The sequence below is a fragment of the Hippichthys cyanospilos genome, chromosome 11 (assembly GCF_059441005.1).
Source record: "Hippichthys cyanospilos isolate Australia breed blue-spotted pipefish chromosome 11, RoL_Hcya_1.0, whole genome shotgun sequence".
Taxonomy (NCBI): Eukaryota; Metazoa; Chordata; class Actinopteri; order Syngnathiformes; family Syngnathidae; genus Hippichthys; species Hippichthys cyanospilos.
Window position 1 is genome coordinate 8,287,388 of NC_142379.1, and position 13,183 is coordinate 8,300,570.

General features: G+C 37.5%; 1 protein-coding gene across 1 annotated transcript in view; it reads left to right on the top strand.

The window, feature by feature from the left end:
- fat3a (FAT atypical cadherin 3a) overlaps window positions 1-13,183 on the top strand; it is a 129,191-nt gene that overhangs the window by 72,515 nt on the left and 43,493 nt on the right. Inside the window, exons 5-9 of the mRNA XM_088427661.1 lie at window positions 145-206; window positions 3,330-3,644; window positions 4,311-4,521; window positions 7,055-7,123; window positions 12,652-12,791. Of these exons, the coding sequence (XP_088283787.1) occupies window positions 145-206; window positions 3,330-3,644; window positions 4,311-4,521; window positions 7,055-7,123; window positions 12,652-12,791 (797 nt within the window). The remainder of the gene's footprint in view (window positions 1-144; window positions 207-3,329; window positions 3,645-4,310; window positions 4,522-7,054; window positions 7,124-12,651; window positions 12,792-13,183) is intronic.

A 13,183-nucleotide genomic window follows, 5' to 3' on the forward strand; every position in this document is an offset into this window, starting at 1 on the left:
AAGTAGAGGTATCGCTAGGGGTGACTACGATTGGAACCCCAAATCTAAAAGAAAAAAAACATAGCAAACTGCAAAGCAAACACACATTTTTGAGTGAGATTTAAAAATGCATATCTTCAGGTTTTCTGTTGTTTTCTGTCTCAGGTCTGATCACAACAACATCGAGGAAACTGGACCGTGAACAACAAACGGAACATGTTTTAGAGGTGAGGACTTTGGTGTGCTAAATAATGAACACAACTGGCATATGAGATGACACTGAAGCTACAGTTTTTGTACTGGTGTGATATGCTTTGTTTGAACAGAGGTGGGTAGTTTCTGATGTTTTGCCAATGGGCCACTGATTGATGAAAACATTTTAAAATCAAAAGACTAAACCTGATGGAACTGTATATTTAATCCACCATTTTAATCATCACCGCCTATGTTACATGTCACCATTGGTAGCAGCATGTCACCTCACAGAAATCATCTTCCAAATTTAAAAAAGAAATTACCAAGTCAATCAAAGCGCCTGAAACAAACAAACAAACAAAAATAATCTTATTTTACTGCAATTACACATGACAAAAACCAAGCCTTTTCCCCGGGGTCATTCGCGTTCCCCTGGCATCAATTCAGTCATGCTTTCATGAACTGAATGAACACAATCTTGCTTAACACGTTCATTGCACAGCCCTAAAGTAAAAAGCAATGTTTAGAAATAAGTAGTAAGAAATGTTAGTTCAAAATCACTTCATACATATCATTTGAATGAATAAATCTCTTGTACTGTACATAATTGATGTTTCTAGCCAAATGTGCTGCCTGAATTAACAATTATAAGCCGAGTTTCTTAAAGGTAAATTTGATGCAATTAAGAAGGCGGAGATAAAGTTCACACAACCTTTCATCATGCCCTTCAAAAGTAGAACAAAGTTGTTAAAAGAAAAGATCTAATTAGCATAAAATTCATCATTTCTTAGCTTTTTTAACCAGTTTCCATATGCTTTAATAAGTACAATTAAAATGCTGCTTTTATTTTGCTTCACTTACCAACCAACAGTTCTATTACTAAAATTCAACATGACAAACCACAATACACATTGTGATACCGTATCATGTTGCTTGATAATTAAAACCTCCAAAATGAAATTAAATTCACCCCTGTTGTGTTACCTCAGAACTCACAGCGGTGACCCGTTCTTTATAAACGAACGGCATATGGTTGACATCGCCTTGCTGATATTTAGCCCAGCAACTCATACTCCATTTCAGAAGCTGCCAAGATTTTGATGAAAATAAATGGCCTCTCCCATCGCATATGCGACACGCACTCAGCTTTTGCCCCTCCATTCTCTTTGGCTTTCCTCAATGTGGTATTCATTAGCTTGGTAATTGAGCTTGTTTGAGGACAGTTAGTCTATGCTGGTCCCTTTTAACAATAATGAGAACCTGTATCAACTCTAGTCTACGTTGATTAGTGTTAAATCGTGCCATGCTGTGGCTTTCCCGTCGTAAATATGAGGTGAGTGAAAGAAGTGTGTAGTTCTTCTTTCAGGTGAGTGTGTGTGTGCATTTGTGTTCATCTGGGATCAAACATGGGTTACCTGTAAGAGAAACAATGATAAATTAACCTAGCAACGTGATATTACGGAGCCTGGAAAGAACACATCACGCATATTCAGTCCTTCCAATTTTGTATTTTTAAATGTTGATGAGGACATGTGGGACAGACATTTTGAAGACTCTTTTCAGAGATTTACTGTGTGTGGCGATCCTACTGAGATTGGAATATTTGCGAAGAAAGCGAATGTGCCATCACTTTAAGGGTTTTGTTAGTTTGTTCAGGGTCGCAAATTTCGTAAGACCTTCTTATAACCTGAAACAATCGTGTTGCAAGGATATTTCAAACGTGTTCAAAAACAAGTAATAATGTTTTGGGACACTTAAGACTGTTTCAGAAAGTATTAAGAACATCTTAAGACCAATTGGGACTTTGACCTGACAGGATCCAAAGAGACATCCCAGTTTTGTAGTACATAAAGTATCAGGCAAAAGTTTAGGAATGCCCTCCAATTCTAAATGTTTTTAGCATTGCAAGGTCCATTTTTTTTTCTTCTTGCAAATTTCTAATGACTGTATAGCTGTTCGTCCTAAACCCAAAAGAAGGACGAAACATTGTCCAGCAAACGACTTAATCGATTGTGCTTCTCCAACTTTAAGCATCAAGCAAAGGTGGCTCAGCACCTCAAATGTGCGCTTAAGAGCAAACGTGATGACGCCAAAGCTCGCGGCTTCTCAAAGTGGTCACCGGAGCGAAAAAAGTGTCTTGATTAAATTTGCAACAGGGGAAATTTTGCACCATTATGGAGTCAGGAGTGGGGGGACTGGTGCTATTTAATCAACTACAGAAATACGCACAAGCAAGAGACTTCATGCACCATGCCTACCATTAAGGCGTTTTCACAAAAAAAGCTTAAAGTGGTCGCGGTATCCTCCAGAGCCAGGAAAGAATCGTGTTCAGTCAATGTGCACATACATAGGGCTGCTGCCTCACCATACGAGTAGGCAACTCTGGGGTGTCATTAGTGCTGTGATTCATGATCCAATCAGAGATATTGTTAAAAAAGTAAAAGCCTTTATTGTACTGGGCAAAACATGTTGAACACAGGTGAAAGTTTGGCAAAAGCATTAAACTATATATATATTTATGTGTGTATACATATATATATATATATATATATATATATATATATATATATATATATATATATATATATATATATATATATATATATATATATATATATATATATATATATATATATATATATATATATGTATGTATAGTCCTCGAGGGCAGCAATCCTGCATGTTTTGTATACGTGTCTCTTAAACGCACCAGAGTCAAATCATTTTCAAGCTTCTTCTACAGAGCTTGTTGATGAACTAATAATTTTAAGAATTTGAATGAGAAAGAAGCAGAGAGTGCGTGTGTGTGTTTTTGCCAGATATAAGTAAATCTGTATATTTGTGTTTGATACATTTTCATGAAATCAGGCCTATGACTCAGAAAATGAAAATAGAGATATTGATATATTATAATGCTTCATGTAATTATCTATAAAGTGATATATATTACATAGGTGTATCTTAAAATTGACAATTACAGCAATTCAAATGTTGCCAAGTTGAAATGTTTAGTTTTTAGGGAAAAAAAAACACATTTAAAATTTTGAAACAAAAAATGGCTAAAGATGTCTTTGAGCTCATCCGAGAAAACATTTCAGACTTCTTTTTAAGAATGTATTGATGACATTTGTATATATTGTGACCCGCCCTTTTAGGTATTGGTGTCTGATGGTGGGCCCAGTCCAAGGCAAAGTACAGTCTGGGTGATGGTCCAGGTCCTTGATGAAAATGACAACAAACCCACATTTCCAGAGAAGGTCTACCAGGTCAAACTACCAGAGCGAGAGCGGAGAAAGAAGGGGGAGCCCATCTACAGGGTCTTTGCCTACGACCGCGATGATGGGCCCAACAGCGACCTTTCTTATAGCATTGTGGATGGCAATGAAGATGGGAAATTCTTCATCGATCCCAAAACCGCAATGGTGTCATCTCGCAAGGCTTTCGCTGCCGGGAGCTACGATATTCTGACAGTATGTACAATGAATCTACAGAATAACAGCATAGCCAGAAAAATTATGATATTTCAAGAAAACAAATCTAATGGCAGTGGTCACCAAATTTGAAGATCTACTATTCCTAATGCAATAGGTAAATGAAAAGGTCTCCCACTGGAGAGTATATGGTTGGAGACTTCAATTCTTCGCTAATGTACCGTAAAATAATACACAGTACCAAACAAGAAGACCAGGCTATTAAAATGATATATATAATGTGAGTGCTTTGAAGTATTCATCTACAAGTCATAAGATTGTAAAATAATGAAAACACAATGAATGAAAAGATGTTTGTTTTTTTTCAGAGTCTTGACTGGTACTGTAGCAAGATGATTAGAACTGTTGTAGAGAGAATATCACGAACAATTATGAAGAGAGTTACACTGCTGTGAGATCATTTGAACAGCAAAAACATAAAATGGCCTTAATTGACTATTATGCAGAATCTTCCCGTGTGGCTGCATCGCGAAAGGGTTCCTGCATTTAAAGACGTCTGAAGAGGAGTTCTAGTAACGGCTCTATTCAGCGGCCAAAAAAATAAATTATGTATATCCAATTCATTGGAATTGTGTGCCGCTGACACTATTGTGAGCCTTTGGCGAACGTCCTTTCCAAAAGTGGTTGACGACTTCTTTCTTTTAGATCAAGGCGACAGACAATGGCCGTCCTCAGAAGTCCTCCTCGGCTCGCCTCCACATCGAGTGGATCCGTCGTCCTCCTCTTACCGCTCTGCCCCCTCTGTTTGATGAGCCTTTCTACAATTTTACTGTTATGGAAAACGACAAAGTCACCGAAATCGTCGGCGTGGTCTCCATGCAGCGGAGTTCGGCCCCCTTATGGTTTGACATCACAGGTAAAAAGAAATGTTCTTCTGACAACTAGTAAAGGGCTAATTGCATGGCTGGTTTGGCTGAATAGATCATTGCATTATCAGCGCGGCTCAGGTACCGTCGCCTCACTGTTTGATCCGTTACGCCCCGCAAGTCCCAGTCACCATGGTAACAGCAATTGCAGATATATGCTGTTTGCTCTGTAGGAGGGGAAATAATGAATGAATTCCCCGAGAACTTTTGAGACAGGAGATGCGGTTTAATCTAAATGTATTTTTGCACAATATATCATAAATCAAATGTCAGCACTTTCCTATGTAGTGAATCGGCCCAGTGTTGTACACTAATATGCCTTTGATGCATCAAAGTTGACTTTTCTCCACTTGAGAGGCTTAAATGAGATTATGTCATGTGAATTGCACTAAGCCCAATTTGCCCGCATGTGTTATAGTGTCGACTGGTGGGGTTCGAGCGATGTGATCCAATTATCAGTACTTTTTACTGTAATTCCATGAGATTCAAGTGGTGTGACAGTGCTTCGAAAATACTGCTTCGTTTCTTCGGGGCAGTCCATGTCTCACTTCTTTTTTTTACTTAGCATTGAAAGTCAGCATGTATCCCCTATGAGTTACTTTCTTACTAGTGCTTTTGGCTGACCGTGACTATTTTTTTTCTGTCTTTCCATCTCACTGACCATGTGTCTCTCAGGAGACCATCTTTTCTTCTTTTTTTTCATAAGGATTTCAAACATCTTTCTTGATCAGTAACAGCGTTTAAGATAGCGCTACATGTCTGAAATTGAATTTATAATTGCGAATTTTAGTTTGAGAGTTGGTGGAAAACTGGAGAGCGTTAATATTTCATACGTTACATCACAGGTGTCACACTGAAGCCTCGGGGCTCCAATCCGGCCCACCACATCATTTTGTGACCCTCAAAGGCAACTCATGCATGTCAACTTCCATGTTGTTTGCTGAAACAAAATTTCAAATTGTCATAAGCAATACATAATAGCTATTATACGAGGAGGGAATTAAACATTGATATTGTTTCACAGTCTTAGGGCAAGTGTAACTTCAATGTGGCATGCACAAAAAATGAGTTTGACAGCTCTGACATACAAAATTAAAACTTGTCTTTGTGATCATTGTGAAAATGAAGACACCCAAACCTCCTCCACACTTAATTTCTAATCATTAACACAATGTATAAGGTAACGTACCATTGTGAAAATAATAATGTAAAACAAGACACTAACACTCTGAATCTCTCTCTCTCTCTCTCTCTCTCTCTCTCTCTCTCTCTCTCTCCCTCACGTGCTTTCTCTTTCTCTCACTTTCTCTCTCTCTTCCTCACACACTCCCTCTCTCCTGCTCCCTCCCCCTTCTCTCTCTCCGTCTTTATCTCTTCCTCATCACCCTCCTTCTCCACTTCCTCTCACTCTTTCTCGCTCTCTCTCTCACTTTCTCTCCCTCTTCCTCACACACTCCCCCTTACCCACTCCCTCCCCCTTCTCTCTCTCCCTGTCTTTCTCTCTTCCTCAACACCCTCCTTCTCCACCTCCTCTCGCTCTCTCTCTCTCTCTTGCTTGCTCCATCTTTCTCCCCTCTCTCTTGCTCTCTCTCCTTCTGTAAATGATATGAAATAGATGTCATTGAGCAACAGCAAACATCATTATTAGCCTCAATTTTGATTAATGTTATTGTTGGATTTTAACTTAATCTTAAATAATAGCAGATGCAATCTAAAGCAGGAGTTCACAACCCTTAGATCCAGAGCTGCATGTGGCGCTTTCATCCTACTGCCATGGCTCTCTGTTTTGGGAAATGTCAGTCACTTCATTTTTAATTTAAATTGGCTGTTTCTTTTTTTTTAATGATGGTTGTCAGAACCCATGAGTTCGGGAACACTTTTAAATTCAGTGTTTTTTTTATATATATATATATATATATATATATATATATATATATATTTTTTTTTTTTTACCTTGCAAAATAATACTTGCATTATATATAATTAATAGTCCTCCAGACTATGAAGCAATATTGTAGGAATCATTGAGTAAAGTTAACAATGTTTTGATGTGTTGTATAAGTAAAAAATAAGAAATCTAAATATATTTTAGATTCTTCAAAGTAGGCACATTCTTGCAAAAATGACAGTTTTGCACGTTTTATATTGTCTCAGTCAGTGGTTGATATTTAATGACTTGGAATCAATCAGTTGTCAGCTGTCGATTTTTAAAATTATAGCATGAATTTCTGGACATTTAAATTAGTATCCGAGCAATTTAATTTGAAAGTGTTTCCAAACTTCAAGTAGCTGTTATTTTGCAAAAAAGACATATTTTGCATGCAAATAAATATCTCGGACTGTCTGCACGATCCACTTGCAATAAAATGACGGCAAACATGTAGAATCTTTGCGAGCTGGACATTTTGTTGCCCTGGTCTCTTCTAGCTGTCTCTTCATCATGTAATCCTTTCGTCCTTTTCCTGTAGTCTTTGTCTCTCACTTGTTCTCTCCTCTTTTTCCTCAATGCTTCGTGACTGAAAGGTCCCCGGTCTTTCCTTGAGATGTTTGTTATTCTGCACAACACTTGCATCCGGAACTGTTCCTCAGAAGGTATCTGACTTCCACTTCCTCTTTTATGCTGTCAGCTTTCCACTTGGCTTCCTTTCATTTCTTCATACTTTTTTGGGCTGTTGGCACTTTAATCACTGTCCACCCGCGTAATTTATTTGGTGTTGCTCTTATCATTCAGCCGTTAGGTAGCAAATACTTCTTTGTAGAACACTGTTCCCTCTCTGCTGTGCTAATTGAAAAAAAATAACAATTTTACAATTTTAAATATCCGCCTTTGTATTATAAAGCATAAATAGTGGGGTTTCATTCGCTACTTAATTGAAATTTGGTGCCAAAATGAAATACAAAGAGAGTAATAGGTTTTAAACCAGAGTATATATTGCAATGATTTATGTGGTATTTTTAACATCCTTGGTGACAAGTAGCAGTTCTCTTGGGTGGCTCTCTTTGTGTGCTTATGTACTTAGGGCCGTGCTTCTCAAATAGCGGGGTGGGCCCTCCTGGGGGGGTGCGGATGACCCTAAAGAAAAGGATTTGTTTTTGCTGTGTGACCTGTAGTTGCAATAAAATAAGGATTGGCATCCTTTTTTCCAGGCACTTTGATGCACTTGGTTATTTTTTTCTGCTTTGGACTAAGCTGTAACCTGTATAAACTCTGCAAAAAATGGTTAACAGTTGTTGAACATTAGTTTATATTGGTTTTCCGTTTGTCATTGTTAAAAATGATACCGTTAAGGTATAAGTATACATTTTTTATAAATAAGTTTTCAAATGAGGTTTTCATTTTCGTATTTGCCTGATCCAAAAAAGAAAAAAAAAAAGTTGACCAAGTTGGCACATGTAATTGAAGGAGTGTGAAGAAAAATGTGTCAATAATGGCCGAAAAGGGGAGCATTCTAGATGGAAATTCACATCATATAATGTAAACATAGTCACATGCACCATGCACACCACCAAAAATGTACACTAAAGTTAATTTTTCCTAGTCATGGATAGATGTCTTGTGTGCAGCTTTTTTCTGTGATATAATGTTGTTGATGTACCAAAATGTGAAGGGCTACCTGTTAACTATGAATTCTGTTGAATTGTGGCTTGTTTATTACCATGTGCATGTCTAATGTTGCTTAGACCCCGCTGAAAGATTCCTATCATTTCTTTTCTCCCACTTATTGGTGGTGATATATTAATGCTGAGTGGGAAGAGGCCACTTTGATTTATCCACCAGCCGCCATGCCTGGCAAAGCAACGGCTTGCCCCAATTCTGAGGATTGGAGATTGATTGACATACGTTTTTGTGGTTTTCAATGTCATATTAGATACGTGATACACTGCTGTTGGGCTGGGCTGTTGAAGTCACCTTCAGTGTCACCATATTTACGCAGTTGGTGTCTGTGTTGGCTAACAGCGATTGGGCAAGTGACATGATTAACCTCATGTTGCTGGTTTTGGCTAACCATGATTGGATTGAGTCTTTGGCATCCATATTGCAGCATGTGTCAATCACATTGTTTTTCCTTGCATCCTCACAGTGAAAAATGTCTCTTGATTCAAAGTGCAGAGCAAATGTTTATCAGTGACAAAAATAAGTCATTAAAAAAATTGATGAAAAATTATCATGCGTCTGAAGTTTTAGAAGCAAAATTCCACCATTTAGTGACATCCGGGAGCGCTGTAACTTACACTTTGTCATCCCCAATGCTCTGTTACAATTTCTGAGGCGAGCATTTTGGAGCTATAGGTTTAGATGTTGGTCTGTGTCTCTTGGAGATAGACTTAGCTACAAATACTCTTGCTGAGAAATTGAGTTTCTTGTATACTTTATAGATTTGACCATTTCATTATTTTCGCTTTGTGCATTTGTGCAGAAAAGTAACAACATATTTTCACATGCAAAATATTTATAGATGACATTTAACAGTTGGCAAAAGAGAGCTGTGTCCTGGTGAGATGATAATGCAGTGATGATTCCGCTTCCCTGAAAGTGTCTCATATGCAGTAGTCACACTTAAAATATGATGTAATGGCAACCAAATATAATCTTGCACTAGCCACACCCTCATATCAAACACCTCATTATCCAGTTCAAGCTAAAACTCCACCCAGAAGATGAAACAGGCATAGTAATTATGAACCGCTTTAGATTTGACATTCCCACGATACATGCAGTGGATAGCCATCTGTGCACTGTATGTAAGTGCGACTTAAAATAGTACGGGGTTTTTCTTAACAGGCTACCTTTAAATTACTGAAGTGTAATTAACTTATAATTTGTCAAAAATAAAATTCTAATTAGTAATCCTGCATTGGTTCATTGGGACATAAAGCGGCCTGATTCACCAAAGGTTTGTAATCCCACGAATAGCCTCAAAACTGATTGCGCAAGCAAGCATATGTAGATCTACTAACCGGGAGCACTCAGGATTGCATTTGCTGAACGAGCAAATTAGACATTCAGTTCATTTTGCAAGATTTTAACTAAACTTGCAAAATATTGAGAGAATATGTAAATACATTGATTTAGCATGCAGAGTGAGATTTAGATTTACTTGGTGGTGGTTGCCTTTGCATTTTCAAATACCACAACTCATAGACATACCACTCAAGGCTGCCAACTCAAACATTAGTGTACAATGAAAATCTGGACTTCATGTAAATTATTACCCTTTTTTTTAATGGGTTTAACACAAAAAACAAACACAAAAAAACTTTTACTGTCATTTTACATTTGGATGAGTGGAAAGTTACAAGTCAGTTCCCATAATAGGACATGAAAATATATTTTGAGTATTGTATCAATGTCTTTCATTAGCTGGTTTAGTGACTTAGTAAACAAGAAACTGCTTTCATTGTTCTGCTGTCTGATATGTAGTGCATTGTCAAACAGCTTGCCATTCTACTGTTTAGATATGCATGGATATTCATCCCTGCAATATTGAGTGCTGTCAAATGTGCCAAAATGACAAATTACAAACTATTTTGACATTGAGAGCATTGATTCTCTCAAAGGTAGGAGATACATGAAATGAAGATAGCATAAAATTATGCCTAACCCTTGTGAGGATAAGCGGCTATAGAAATGCATCAAATTATGCTTTATTCCAACAATTATGCAAAGTCGCTGATTAGAATGGTTGGCTACATTGCTTTTGTGGTGAATTCTTATATTGTTTGGTTGTTCATCCCAGATATTGTCTTCAGGCGATAGTATATCACTTAAAAACAAACGCTGATCCAATTAGGAGTTAGTATAGCTCTGCACTACATTACATCCATGCGCTAACAGCCATTTAAAGGCCAAATAACAGCTGTCTGGGAGAAACTGTTGACTGGTTATTGAGTACTGCTCCAGGTTGAATGTTGTAGCTTTAAGCAGGAACCAGCAGCGAAGATGAATTACATTTTTTTGCCGGTTATCGAGTTGCTGATTGGATTAATGGGAATCAATGACTTACACTACTTATATGGGGAAAAAAAGCTACATATGGGTCTTGTTCAAAATTTTCAAAATGTAGTTGAAGTTGCTGCTACTTTCCACAACAGCAAGCCATTGGGCCTTCATATCATTTTAGCAGCTTGTTTTTGAAAGTGAAAAACCTGTTTGCTAGTTTATAAGGATAAGGGGATATGGATTTGTCGTTGTTGGAATTTGTGATCCGTATGTCTCGTTCAAATAATAACTCGCAAGCGCACGTTCATATCTTCATTTCGAGTAAGCGAGAAACTGCACTGAAAGGGAAACAGCACTGCAAAACAAATAGATTTAAAGATTAAAATTACAACATAATTTCCTGTATTGCGGTCATGAAAAGCTTCCATTTATTGACTTTGACTTTATTGTCTTAACATTAAAATTGTTAAAGAGCAGATACTAAAATGATAAACACGATTAATAGACGCTTCGCCACCATGATGTTTGCTGCATTTAATTAAAGATTGCATGGTGAGGTAGTACCTTGTTCTGTTGCAAGACACTGATCATAAACCCTGCAGGCAGTGGAAACCAATTTTGAGAGCTGGCAGAGGCTGGGATTCTTTGTATATAATTTGGTGTTGGCAGATGGGAGGTTCTCTCTGGCCTCAGTGGGATTCTTGCCAAACCTCAGTCTTCCACATGGTCTAACTGAGGATGCTTGGTTTGGACAGCAGACATAGTCATTTGAATCTTCCTGTGATCACAGTATGTTTTAATGTCTTTTTCTGTCTTAGTGTCATCTTTCCCACTTCCTTCTGCTAAACAAACATTGCATCCCTGGTTTTTGAACATGCTGCTAACAGGGAAAAATCACGAGAAATTATTTTTCACGTTTGAAATCTTTTGTTCGCCGACGTTTGTTTTTATATAAAAAAAAATGTTGCATGAATTATTTAATAGATGCGGTTTAAAAACATTTAAAAACACGCAGTAATGACAGTTTTGTGATGTACACCCTGGGCCACATTGCGATGAATTCATTGAATCTTTAAAGTTATTTTTTTTTTCAATCGTTTTTCTAATTTTTAATTCCTAATCCCTTTATGGTTTGTGTATGCTCATGTGTTTGTTTCATTGATTGGCTTTCATTTATGTTTGGCATAACCTGACTGGCTCCTGTTGTGGGTGTGAGGATAAATTCAGGAGCAGAAGGAAGATGTGAAAATGGACGAGCATGTGACATTTGTCTGTCCGATGAATGGTATATTGAACTTTAAAAAATGCCCTGATGGCACTTTTTATATAGTTAAAGTTAAAGGCGTTCTATGTAAAGTGGAGCTTGCTTATCACAGAAGCATCTTAATTTCCGCCTACCACATAAATGCAAAGCACCCATCTGTGACTGCAGCCTTGGCTAACAATAGCAACAAAGGCGTTAAAGTAGCAAGCCATAGTAAAGCTCTTTGTCAAACAAAACCTAAGAACACACCACTTTTAAGCAAGTCTGCAATGGACAGAATTAATGATGTTTTGTTTTAATTTTGAATTAGTTGGCAATTGACAAAAGAAAACAGTCATTCCTCCTATGTTTGAAACTAAACGTTGCAACCGGCACTTGAGACTCATCTCAAATACATCAGAAAATTAATAATTTCAACCGTATCTTTTTAAAGTCTGTTAAAGTAAATAAATTACTGTTTATCAATCTCTTCAGGTAACACAAACACACAAAATTTGTGGTGGGATCAAAATGAAATTAACTAGATGAATTAATTACAAACTTCGTGAATTAATCTCTCAATGTTTTGAATCTCTTGACGACTAGCCACAATAGACCAGATGGATGAGATCCACTGAAACTGTATCATAACTATGCGGACTTTACAAAGACAATGATGATCTGACTAACCATGAGATGTTTTTTTTTTTAATCGCTTTTAATGAATTTGCCACGTTCACATTGTTAGAGAATGTAACTAAAATCAGCCATAAAAATAAACATCCTCGGACTGTTTTAATCAGTGAGTGTGTCTTTGTGTGTGTGCGTATGCGTGTGTGTGTGTGCATACATTGATTGTATCAGCCATCGTATGTTTGAACAAAGTCTACATGATTAACATCGCTTGACCCCTTTCACTCTCGCTATGCGGAGCAGGTGGGAACACGGACAGTGTGTTTGATGTCGAGAAGGCCATGGGCACCATCATCATCGCCAGGCCTTTGGATGCTGAGCAGCGCTCCTTCTACAACCTAACAGTGCAGGCTACAGATGGCATCAACGTTGCATACACACAGGTAAGACACGTGCCACACATCATTTTTGGTTTGCTTAATATTTGCAACTTTGGTAGATGTTAAGGTACATATATGTTTGGGTAATAGCTGCCTTTGCGTTCACACAGTTGATGTACTAATGCTGTATCGAGAGCTTGTAAAACACTGAGCGTTTACATCAAGAAAATTGTATTTTTGAATGATTTATACAGATATCTTAGCAAATGTTTGCTTTACTATGGAGGAATAATAACATGCATATACTATATTAAATTTGCCAAAATGTGGTAAGCGTCTCTGCCAACTTTCGAGTGACCTCAGTTTCATTCAACTCTCTCCGTTACTGAAGATTACTGCTTGGAGGCAGCAAGTATTTGTTATGTCTGTTCGCCAAAGCCTCAAGCATTTATACT